Raw genomic sequence first — 12,268 nt, forward strand, 5'->3', positions numbered from 1 at the left:
TTTATTTGTAGAAAAGTGCAGGAAATCATAAATAGAGGTTATAAACAGTGAAGAGATGAATAAATACATGAACCTGGTCTGTGTGGAATCAATAAAAAGTTCTGGAGGATTCTGAAAATGTGGATCCAGTTCCTCAGGAGCAAAACGCCGATGACTAAAATCAGAATAATACAGATGATTTCAGAGTCCTGTACACAGTCGTCAGCAGAAAGACATTTTCTCTCCGCTGGCGGCGGCGTGGTTCTCCAGACCCTCTCCTCCGAGCCAGTCCTCATCCAGCTCCCCCAGGATCTCCTGCAGGGACAGCTCAGGCAGGGGGGCGTGCTGGACCAGCCCCGGGTGTCTGGACTCCGTGCTCCATGAATCCTCCAGCTGTGAGTACGGCGGGCTGTTCTCCAGACCGATGTCCCCGTATCCAGAGTCGGGGGTGTCCGGGGTGGAGGAGGTGATGAACATCTGCTGCTCCGCTGTTCCTGGGTACATGAAGGCCGCCGCTGCCGGGCCGGAGCCCGAGCTGTAGCTTCTCATCTCCAGGGGGGAGTGGCACCACAATGGGGGGGCTGGGGGGGTCTGGCTGCCCGGCTGGGACCAGTAGCTCCTGCCCTGCTGGAGCCTGTACACGGAGCCGTAACGCTCCTCGGCGGCAGAGTACGCCGGAGGACACTGAGCGTAGAAGCAGGACTCCTCCAGCTCCTCCTTCACCGGGGTGGGGTAGGCCGGGGGGGGAGGCAGAGAGACGGGGCCGACCTGAGGCCCCCTGTGAGGAGGAGGAGGAGGAGGGAGCGCAGAATCAGACCCCCACAGAGCTTTCTTAGCTCCTTTGCACTTCAGGGTTCGAGCTCTTCGGTTCTGAAACCAAACCTGGAACAGAGAGAGAAAACAGGAGGTCAGACTCACAGAGGGAGGAGGAGGAGGAGGAGGAGGTGTCAGAGGCTGTCGTACAGTTTATCTGTCCGGTCAAACATGATCCTGATAAAAGCAGCTTGTGTCATCTGTGGCAGTGATTACAGTATCTGCTGTTCTGTGCAGGACGCATTTGAAAACAGAGGCCTTTTATGATAAGACACAACCTGTGTGTTTGTGTTTACTGTATATGCTAATGTGAAGAATGCATGTGTGTGTTTAAGCCTCAGTTCACTGGCTCTGTACCTGGATGCGGGACTCAGGCAGCCCTGTGGTCTGGGACAGACTCTCCCTGAGGCTGATGCCGGGGTACGGGTCGGTTTCGAAGGTGGCGCGCAGCAGCTCCACGTGTTCTTTGGAGAAGCTGGTTCTCTTCCTGCGGCTGGCGCTGCGGGACGAGCTGCCGCCGCCGGAGGCTGCAGGTCTGGATTCATCTGAGAGGAGAGCAGGGTCCAGATCAGACAGGATCCACAACAAATACTCATGAATGAACGGTCTTTCCTGTTCTGGCTGCATGTTTCTCTTCATGTTTAACTTGTTCATCTCCTCACTTCAAACCTGCTGCTAATATTTACAAATTCTTGAGGCAGTATGTTTTCAGTGCACCGAGCTGTTCAGCTGCATGCAGAGTACAAACACCACCTCTCAGAAGAACGTGACCTTCACTTAAAGAGGATTTTCTGTCACTGTGACTCTACCTGCTGCAGGAAAACTCCACCTGGTGCAGCAGCACATTAAATTAACTCTCTGGCTGCAGGCTGAGAGCACAAGAAGCTAAACTGGCTAAAAAAGAAGTATTTTATCATCTCATCTAATAAACTCAGTTGTTGTCTGAGTGGGAATCAGCTCTTACCGTTGCTGGAGTCCTTCCACATGGCAGCAGTTGAATGAATGGGTGTGTAAAGCTCCTGTGTGATGGGACAGAGTTCAGTGTTCGTCCTCTGAGTGTCTCCTGCTGGATCAGGGTTCCTTATATATTGATCAGCTGAGAGCCCAGAAGGCCATGGATGGAGCGAGCGGGGGGGTGGGGGGGGTTAACTCCCCCGTTATCACCTAATCTCTATCAAAGTGGAAGGTCAGGGGTAAATATGACAAACCGAAGGAGTCGTCGATACCACTTCACCGTCATGTGACGTATCTGATCGTTCACACAGCAGACGAGGCCCAAACACAGAGAAGGGTTTATATGATTTATCTTAATGAAGAGTTTAACACCAAACATTAAGAGCACGTCCTCGTCCACACTCAGCCCTGCAGGACGCAGAGTGGATGGAGGTTATCAGCCGTCAGGAGCAGGAGGAACCAACACGAGAGGAAGGATGAAAAACATAATGAAATGTTTGTCGTGGAGCAGCTGACTGAGAAATGGATGATATTTATATGAATAAGACACAGGAACAATGTTTTAGAGACAAGACAGTCAGGATCAGTTTAACATCATTAATATGGTGACGGACCTGGTGATATTTCTCGTCTCACACTTCATTTAAACCGGCACAGAACAGTACGTAAACACAGAGAGAACGACTGCACCACGAGCAGCGAAAACTCCTACTGTTGAAAAAGAACATGAACATATCTTCAGCTGTGGAGCTGAGTCGGTCAGTTTGCACTGAGTCGTACTTTGATTATTGTTTGCATTTTAAAAATAAGACTGAGATAAATGTAGTTTTATTTATTTTTAATTTTGTAACTTATATTTCTTCTCTGATGTTTTCTTACAAATAGTCTTTAAATCTCATCTTGTTCTCGAGACTTTGAGAGTTTGGAACATTTTCCTTCTTGTTTTCTTTCAGATTAGCAGAAAGAAAACGTCTAAAATTCACATTCAGGTTTTTATTTTACTGAACTTTGTGTCTGAATATTTAAATTACAACACAAATCTTTAAAAGGGTTTTGATAAAATCAGTTTTTCCTCAAACTCGGAGTCAGAAACTTCAGCAGCTCTGATTTCATTCCTGTTTCTACTTTGTTCATATCACAGCCTGAGTTCTATATTTATTCCTAAAAACAGAGATAATTCACTTTTTATGGCTGTTTATGCAGCGATAAAGAGATATCTCTGTAAAACCCTTCGACTGATGTGATAACAACAGGAAACAAGAATTCTGACCCTGGTTTTATTAAATGTTCTGATTTCTGCTCTGTTCATGTAAATTAGTGCATTTCTAATTATTTAAAGCCTCATTTGCATATTCAAACATACTATTTCAGACAGCCTTAATGTCAGTGATTATCTGTGGGAGTTTCATGCTGATAACTTCACTGTTGTTTTTCAGCTGAAATGTGAACTGACAGGATGAAACTTTAGACTATAGATTTATCTTTTTATATTTCCAGACTTCCCTTTAATTTAAATCGGAGCACTGGGAGTCGTCTGATTGATGTTAAGCACAAACTCTTGAAAACTGTTGAACACTGATCAACCAACAAAAGCCTCAGAGGAATATTTAACCGTCAGAAAACAGCAGCTCCTCGTCTCTTTTCATATGCAGAGCAGCTCGCTGTTATCAGGAGAGGAAAAACAGAGGAGGGCAGTTATTCACTGATTAATTGGACAGTTACTCTGTCACACACACACTCACACACACCGGCCTCATTACAGGGAATAAACCCATCAGAGTGAGCGGAGAGCTTGTCAAACATTTAACATGTCCAGGCCACAACCGAGCTGTATGCAAACGCTGTGACCTTTCACCCCAGAGTGTCAAGTATTTATTATGTTTAAGAACATGTCAGAATGCAACACGTTTCTTCTTATTATTATTGTTAGAATTCGTCTTTTGGCACGCTACTAATCCTGCAGCTTTGAGAGAATCCCAGAAAAACAAAACATGTGAATCAATCGGAAATAATCTTTTAGTAATGTTCGTAGTAACTATGACAACATAAATCGAAAACATTAATGATCAAACCCACTCCTCTTTGGAGCCACATCATTTACTTTCACACAGGAACATGGTTGAAACTTTAAACAGGTCACAAGACCTGAGACTTCTTCAGGTTAAATCTTCATGTTGATAGATGTTATAGTTTTTATTAAATCACAGTTTAAATTTGACATTTGTTGTTTTACAGTGTCAGAGTTTATAATGGGTGTGTGTTGCGCTGAATGTTCTGTTCTAGAATGTGTGACATCATCACTCTAACTGGCCACCTCTGAACATTTTACCATAAAAATCTGATTTCAAACCTCTTTTAATTCCCACAGTTTCCAACCTACACAGACACTTTCTATATGAAGACGTAGAGAAATGTGTCCTCTCTCACCCAGTGTGACTCCCATTGTCACATGACTCACAGTTTGTGAATAAATCTCCTCCAAACACAGAGAGCTCTGACCCACAGTCCCATAGACTGCCATGTTAAACTGAGCTCTGAAGCTCTGTTTTAAAACTGTGACGGAGCCTAAACCGTAAACAGGACGTCCACATATAAAACATCAGAGTCTTCACTGAAGCTCTGTGGAGCTCACAGTGAACACACTGTGCTGATAGGAGCTGTAGAGGACTTATAGAGCTGTTGTCCACCTGGGGTAGACAACAGCTCTTTTGGGGCCCACCACATTTGGGGCCCCAGTCACCATAGCAACCAGTGATTCAGCAGTTTCTGGGCAGAAGTGGACTAAGCTGACTCTGATTGGCTAATAACACTTGCTATACATATACACAGTATAGTCTGTAGACAGAGTCAAACGGTCGTACAGGACAAAGTGCAGCAGCAGATTCACAGTATTTTCTGAATGTTGAACTTATCTAGTGAAACAGAAGAAGCTCAGAGCTTTTTCTTTTTATCTTTATCTACACAGAATCAATGTCTCCATGTTTGGAGACGGCTCCTCAGAGTCCACCAGCTCTCTGAGCTTTATCCAAACCCTGTCAGACGTCAGGTTCGACTGAGGGAGCTGCAAAACTCACAAACCTTTAACAAGGATTTTAATTCATTCTGGATATTCATATTTTAGAAACTGCATTATCTAAAATGAGTCTGATAACATAATAAGACTTTTATCAGTTCATGTCAGGAGATTAAATACCAAGTTTACATACAATGATCAGGTGATAAACGCTGACTCTGCTGATGCAAAGTCACTGGAAAGAAGCTCTGTTTAGGTTTGTCTCAGCTCTACAGAGATGTGTCTTTTCTAAAAAAGAAATTGAATCTGATCTGTTTATCTCTGCAGGTAAATGACTGAACATAATCCTCCAAACAGGAAGTCGTAGGTTTATCATCCAGCCCTCAGAGCAGCTGAATGATCATATTTGGTGTCTAGGTTTACATTATATTTATGACTTTTTATAATTACAAGATGAGAGGCAGGAACTCTCAGCTCTTAAATCAAGGCTGAAGACTTTTCTGTTCACCACTGCCTTTATCAATAATAACCAATAATCACAACAATCAAAAAATGTCATTTCGTACGATGCCTTTTATATCTTAAATTTTATATCTAACTCATCAAAGAGCCACAAGAGGGCAGCACTGATGTTACTCTACTGTATGCAGTGTCTTATTAAAGATGTTTTACTGTAGGAGGAGAGTCGAGTCTTTTTCTCTCCGTCAGTTTGTGTTGAATATTCAAACTAGCAGCAGATTAAAGGTTAAAGGTCTCAGCTGTAAGTAAACATGTGTTAATGTACACAGATGTTTTCTAACAGTAGATGAGTTGTGGTTAAAGTCACTCTGTGCCAATGAGCCTCATCACTGGATTGTTTTATGTACTGTTCTGTTTTTAAACAACATTTTTAAAGCAATTTATCAGTGGGGATGTGAAATATTATGATGGGAAATATTTACTTTTGCCACAGGCCATTTAATAATAATTTTAATAATAATCAGTTTTCAGTTTTTAATCTCTGATAATACTCTCAACAAACATATATGTTAACAGTTAGATTCCTGTGTCTATAACACATTTACAGTATCAGTTTTAAAATATGTTTTAATGTTTTTTTGATATGTTTTTTAATTTTAAAGTTAGTTTTCAGATTTTTACACATATCAGATGAGTTCAGGTCAAAACAAGAAACATTCTGATTTTTACATTTTAGTTTGACCTTTAAAAAAAGAGCAGAAAATCCCCCTAACTCATAACTAACAAGAACTCTTCACAGTGGCAATAAATAGAAAATTATATAATACTTCTTTAAACTATACGTTTGTGGAACACCCTCCATGAAAAAACACCGCCCCGCTGTACCCGTCAGCTTTTCTCTCGCCGCGGTTTCCACACGGTCATATTTGACAGCGGGACCAGCGCAGAGCAGCCGTAGCTATGGCTAAAAGTGATGGAGGCGATTACTTTAAAAGAACCAGCCTGTTCTGGATCGTGTCCGTGACATTCGGGATGGGATATTTTACTGTAAGTTCGTCCAATCAGCTATAATCGAGGTCAAATAGAATGAATATTATGTTTATATAGAAATCTCTTCGTAAATGATGCCACCGTGTTGTGTCGCGTTAAATATCCTCCGGGTTGTACGTTGTTCTCATTAAAATAATATATCGTAACCTGCGAGATTTATGGGTAATGTTTTTTATTCTTTTTCTACTTTATAATAATGCTCACAGTCTCCGAGTCTGTTATTGAATCTTATCGGGATCCATTGAGTCAGGAGAGACAACCTGTCGAGTAAAGTCCATGTAGCTGTTAGCCAACTCTGGCTAATGTTTACCTCCAGACCTTCCGTTGTCTAAGTAAAGACAACAACGTGCCAAACCTAATTCTAAACATGATAACGCCCTTTTATCTGTGGTAAATATTTACATTAATGTTAAACTGCTCCTTCACAGGACACACAGCGGGTGCGTAAAGCTAACAGGTACAGTCAGGAGATATTAGGATTTCGCTGTAGCTGATGTGTTAGTGCTTGGTTAATAAATGCCGAATCGATCAATAGAGTAAAACTATGTATAAAATGTCTTCAGAGTCGTTAGAAGTGTGTTGCTGTGCGGAGCAGAGAGGCGACATGTAAAAACGTGCACATTTCAACGGAGTTCGGTGAAACTCTCCATTCAAACGGTTACACAGTAAAAAGCCTTCACCACCTCCTGCCACGTGTACAACACACACAGGCACCGTAAACAACAAGGGCAACCGTTCACAAGTTATTTAATCCATTATTATTAACTTTTAATGAGCTGTGTCCTTAATTAAGGTTGAATCACACAGTTCAGCCTCTACATGTGTTTGACCATAAATGAGCTGCAGCTTCTGAACAACAGTCCTTTGTATTATACACATACCTGACATATCACAGGTGGACAGAGGACAACAGCAGAACAACACAACGTGTTTTGGTGGTTTGTTTTACACCAAAGTCCGTCCACTAAAGTTCATGTTTTTGTCACTGACAGACTCCAATTGTTATTCTAAGTGTCTGATAACATTATAATAGGATTCCTACAGAGACTGAGCCTTTTATTAAAGAGGAAGATCCAGAAACATCTCTATATATCACTGCCAGACCCTATTGACAAAAACAGGGATTTTACTGAGCAGAACACAGGAGCTGCTGGAATACACCAAGTCCAAAGAATCTTGTTCTTATCAATCATTTACACCAAAAAACATGGAACATAAGACCCAGGTTCATGAATACTGGAGTAAAGTGTGGGCGATAAATCATTCATTTTTAGACAGTCGTGTAAGTGGGTTAAAATAAACCTGGGCAATGTGCCTAAAGAAGAATCAGGCGTTGATGCCACTCTACGTTTGATTGAGCAAAGTATATAAATAACTACAAATATCACTTTATCATTTCAGATTTTCATTAAATCAACTTGTTGTAAACTGAAGCTGATTTCAGACTCTGAGCCTGAAAACAAATCTGCTCATTCAGCTTCACATGACAAAACTAAAAAACCCAACACGGTGCAGAACTGATCTGTAACAGATCAAATTAAAGCGGCATGAACGAAAAAAGCTTGTATCAATCAGCCGTGGACTTTCCAATCTTAAAACCCAGACAGACCACAGAGTCAGCTGTACGCCATGAAGTGCGTGCTGGATTATTACTCGGTCATTATCACCACAAAAACTCCTTTGACTCAGATGTGATGTGGAGGCGGTTTGGGATTCACTGAGAGTCTGAGGAACATGTTTTAGGGTAAAGAAGCTCTGAAGTGGTCACATGTCTGAAGACAGAACCTCTTTGATTTGTGTGGTTCATGCTGAAACTCTGTGTTTTCCAGTGCATCGTGTTCGCGCCAGAGAAAATCCCATTCCAGCTCCTCGGTCCGTTCGGCAGCTTCTGCAGATACCTCGTGGATAATCATGCTGACATCATGTACAAAGGGTGAGTGAGTAAATGATTTTATGAATTTCAGGGCTTTTTAACTTTTGCCAGAACGTTTTCCTCTTTTTTGAACCTAACTAACTGCAGCTGGACTGGCTGTCAGAGGGAAACAACCATGAGGCAGTGAACATTAATCCTGTGGTTCTTATAATCTCTGAAAGAATGTAGAGCTATCCCTCATTAGAATAAAGACGACGACAGTTGAACGATGTGCGAAGTGAAGTCACGCGGCTGAAATACACAGTTTAATCAACTAAAGCCTTAATGTTTTTCACTGTTAACAGGTCGTTAGCGCTGCTTCTACCTGCTGCTAATTCACTGTTTAAGTCACATGGAGACACATCGTCAGAGTATAAAGACCAATGACAGGATGATGGTTGAGTCATGTGACTCACAGACCTGACCTGAGTGGAGAGTTAAAGTGGAGTCCTTCAGTCTTTTGTGGTTTGAAATGTGAAGTGGTTGATCTGTTTCAGGTTGTTATGGGACTCAGTGATGTGGTGGATTTCACTGATCTCAGACCAGCAGAGGGGTAATGTGTAAGTCTGAACATGTCTCTGTCTGTTACAGGTGGTGGGCAGCCTGGGCTATTCATGTCTTGGAGGCCTTTATTTCTCTGAAGGTGTGCAGGTAAGAGTGACATGAACCTTATTCTCCACTAGATGGTGCTGTGATCTAATTTCTATAAACCTGTTCCTCTCAGCTGTTGTATCAGATTATGAATTTGACTAACACATTAACCTGAGCCTGAGATGATTATTTCCAGTTGGGCTACTGTAAAATAGTCAAAAATAAATAAAGAGTGGAGTCAGATTCTAGAGTTCAGCTCCTCGTCTGTGTGAAGGTGTGTTTAATGTCCTGCTGCCTGAGCAGGGCTGATAGTGTGTACATGTTCTTATCTGGAGTCTGGATGAATGGATGGAGCTGGTTGGACGTCGTCTATGAACAGATCTCTCTGCAGACCTCACAGTCTGAGGGGCTGGGCTCGTCATCACCACATCCTCCAGGGTTTCACTGGTAGTTCAGATAAACACAGCACAGATTAGTAAATTATTCTGTTCTAACATGAGACCTCTTTAATTAATGTACAGTATAAACCAATGCACTTCAGTTACAATGAGAGGAATGACCATATATCAGAACATTTGGTATTTTAGCATCAACACGATGAATTATTTATCTTTTAAAACCAGTTTTTACTTGTAATAAATGCATTTTAACTCTTTAACATCATTTGAACACGTTCCATTAAGCATGTACTTCGCCATGCTATTAGATGTTCTACTAACTAATGTTCTACTAAAGCTAACAGTTAGCGTTACATTAATACACACCACTAGCCAGAGCTAGTAGTTAGCTTGGCGATTAGCGTTAGCGATCTTTTTAAAACATGAACAGTGATACAGAAAACACCAAAGCATGTTAAAAACATCAGTCAACATTCTCATAACCCCAAATATTTTTTTTATTAAAAGTATCTGAGCGTGAACAGTAAACACGGCGGACTTCCTCCTCACAGTAACTAGCAATAGACTAGTTAGCAAAGAACGTGTGAGCTACGATGCGGAGGTAACATACCGGGAGGGTTTGGTCACGTTTACAGGGAGACTTCATGCGGCAGTGTTGTACAGGCAGCAGGTAGAGCTTGAACGTAATTAAGCGTCACCTGTCAGGTGTTTGAGTGCGAGGATTTAACAAAAATTTAAAAAGGATCAGACAACACCACAACCTATCGCGTTACCCACTGTAGGTGTTGTGGGTTTGATACTTCCTACTTTGTACTTTTGGCGCCAGTGAGTGATCATGTTACACCATTGGTCAGCTGAATACCATGTGACTGAATCGCAACGTGACGCCATTGGTCGGTCGGCGGAGGCTGTTTCCAGCCAGAGACAAAATGTGTCGCTAATATCTTTCTTTCTGAGCGATCATTTCACAATTAAATAAAGCCGAGCTCACAGCCCAGCCGCCATCCTTTTCTTTTCTGTTATAAAATCAGGATCTCAGCAGAGCAGCAGCATGGAAGTGACTGCTGGTCAACACGTCGTCTTAATGAGCCGCGTTTCAGTCACAGTTTCATACTTGTTCCGTGGTCAGACAACAGAAACAGAAGAATATGTCGATGAGAGCAGCTTTGTTGTGAATTCGGCTGTGTTAAAATACTGTAAATATGAACAGAGTAGGAGAGAAGCTATGTGGCTGAACCTGGCTGACGCTGGGCGAGCAAATATGACGCGATGACGCCAGGTGCGTAAAGCGATTCCGCAAGTTTCCAACGTTCACACATTGACCAGACGTGATCTTATTATGTTCTTCACGGTTAGGACATCAAAGGGACCGGCTGTCTGTTTTAATTAAAATGTAAAAATTAAAGGTTGATAAATGAACGCACGCCTGTACTTTAATGACCTTTACTGCAGCCAGCCACCAGGGGGCGACCCAGGTGTTTTGGGAGCTGTCATGTCCTCCATCTTTACACAGTCACTGACTTGGACACGGACTCGTGCTCACTGTCTCCTCTCGGTCTCTCTGCAGTAACAAAGGTGTCGACAGCACGGCCACTCGCTGCCTGTGGTTCTTCCAGACCTTCCTGTTCGGCTTCGCCTCCCTCGGCCTGCTCCTCAAGTACAACCCCGAGCGTCCCAAACACCACTGACCAGGAGCCTCCAACACTGCACCAGCTGAACTTCACCAGCTGCCTCCTCGTGCCTCTTCTTCCTCTGTGATGGAGGGAAACACTTTTCTTTTATAGTGTTTAACACTAAAGTATTGAAGTGGAGACTTTGACAGAGACAATATTTCTCAGTTCATTCCATAGCTCTAACCTGCAGACAGCTGTTGGACCTTACAGATCATATTTTAATGTTTTTATAATCGCATTAACAGAAGTGACTTCTCTCATTGAATCTGCCCTGAGCTCAGTATTTAGTGCAATACTCTGATTATTTTTCTACTCATGATGTTTACATTCAGCCTGGATAGTGGCACTCAGGATATTTTCTCAGCTGCTGTGATGAACATACTGTCAGTCCGGCTGCAGATGGTTCACTGCCACCAGCCTCACATCTCCTCCAGGATGAAATAAAAGAGCATGTTTTAAATTCACGTTTGCCTGTTCTGATACTGAAGCGCTGGAACTGGAACGTCTTAATATTAACACGGCAAAATAAAAAACGACTGACAAACTGCATCAGATGTGTTCGTCTGAGTGATTTAAAACACGACACCCCCATGATCTTTATAAATAACAAATCATCTCTGGAAATTCATACAGTCGATTGAAGCTCACAGGTTAGACTAATGATAAACATGTGGATCAGTCTGAACTACAGACTGGGACAGGATTCAAATTCAACAGGAGCAGGAATAATAATCAGTTTTATTGTGTGGGTGAAGACGCTCGGTGCAGAACCGACACTTTCACATTCATCTGTTAAACTGGACTCAGAGTTTCTGAAAAATGTGAAAAACTTAACTTGGTGACATCGTACAGGAAGAATTCAGCACAACAACACTAAAGGTTTTCTTCTTCTTCTGAACCTGATGCCATTAATTATCTGCTGTAACTCCAGAGTCCTCAGTGACTGATGGAGAGTTTTTTATTCTTGTTTCTAATCAGTTGCTTCTTCTAGTTTAGGTTTTGTTCTTCCAGATCTAAGTGTTGGTGACTCAGTCAAGCTGAGAACATGTTTAATGAGAACAGGAACACTGTTCAACGTGTTCATGTTCAAACGCAGCGACACAGATCAGGTGTTTCTGCAGCGGTGAGAATGAAAACATGAACAGAATGTGAGACGCTGCTTCAACAACCTGATCTGACCCAGTAAGGATCAGATATCATCTCTGTTTCTTAAAGTGCAGCTCTGTCGTCCTGCAGGTGAAGGAGTTTGTGTCACAGGTGAGCGCAGTGATGTGGTTCAGGAGCGTGGGGTCACCATGTCCTCTGCTTATCAACTTAAGAGCATTAACCTGTCTTAAAGAGCCAGTCTCCACTAGAGCTGTCTGCAGTCATTAATCAGAGACAGACAGACAGACAGACAGAGACAGACAGACGATGGATGGATGCG

The 12,268-nt window shown here is 42.4% G+C and overlaps 2 protein-coding genes across 2 annotated transcripts; one reads left to right on the forward strand and one right to left on the reverse strand.

Moving 5' to 3' along the window:
• LOC108885165 (paired box protein Pax-6-like) lies at positions 1-1,931 on the reverse strand. Its single transcript, XM_018679374.2, has 2 exons — positions 1,150-1,931; positions 1-861 (listed from the first exon to the last, which is right to left on the reverse strand). The coding sequence occupies exons 1-2, from the start codon at positions 1,444-1,446 to the stop codon at positions 202-204; spliced, it is 957 nt and encodes a 318-aa protein (XP_018534890.1). The 5' UTR covers positions 1,447-1,931; the 3' UTR covers positions 1-201.
• A 4,171-nt stretch (positions 1,932-6,102) lies between these two features.
• tmem254 (transmembrane protein 254) lies at positions 6,103-11,391 on the forward strand. Its single transcript, XM_018679342.2, has 4 exons — positions 6,103-6,265; positions 8,098-8,201; positions 8,772-8,831; positions 10,737-11,391. Exons 1-4 carry the CDS (start codon positions 6,179-6,181, stop codon positions 10,855-10,857), a joined length of 372 nt encoding a protein of 123 aa, XP_018534858.1. The 5' UTR covers positions 6,103-6,178; the 3' UTR covers positions 10,858-11,391.
• The last annotated feature ends 877 nt before the right edge of the window (positions 11,392-12,268 follow it).

Source organism: Lates calcarifer, linkage group LG16_LG22, assembly GCF_001640805.2.
Source record: "Lates calcarifer isolate ASB-BC8 linkage group LG16_LG22, TLL_Latcal_v3, whole genome shotgun sequence".
Classification (NCBI taxonomy): Eukaryota; Metazoa; Chordata; class Actinopteri; family Centropomidae; genus Lates; species Lates calcarifer.

What these genes read in the sequence shown, in the direction of transcription:
- LOC108885165 (XM_018679374.2), bottom strand. Translation starts at nt 1,446, where the DNA reads ATGAACAAGTTAAACATGAAGAGAAACATGCAGCCAGAACAGGAAAGA. An exon ending in TGCCTGAGTCCCGCATCCAG is followed by an intron (nt 862 to 1,149) that starts GTACAGAGCCAG and finishes TCTCTGTTCCAG; the next exon opens with GTTTGGTTTCAGAACCGAAG.
- tmem254 (XM_018679342.2), top strand. Translation starts at nt 6,179, where the DNA reads ATGGCTAAAAGTGATGGAGGCGATTACTTTAAAAGAACCAGCCTGTTC. An exon ending in TCGGGATGGGATATTTTACT is followed by an intron (nt 6,266 to 8,097) that starts GTAAGTTCGTCC and finishes TGTGTTTTCCAG; the next exon opens with TGCATCGTGTTCGCGCCAGA. An exon ending in ATTTCTCTGAAGGTGTGCAG is followed by an intron (nt 8,832 to 10,736) that starts GTAAGAGTGACA and finishes GTCTCTCTGCAG; the next exon opens with TAACAAAGGTGTCGACAGCA.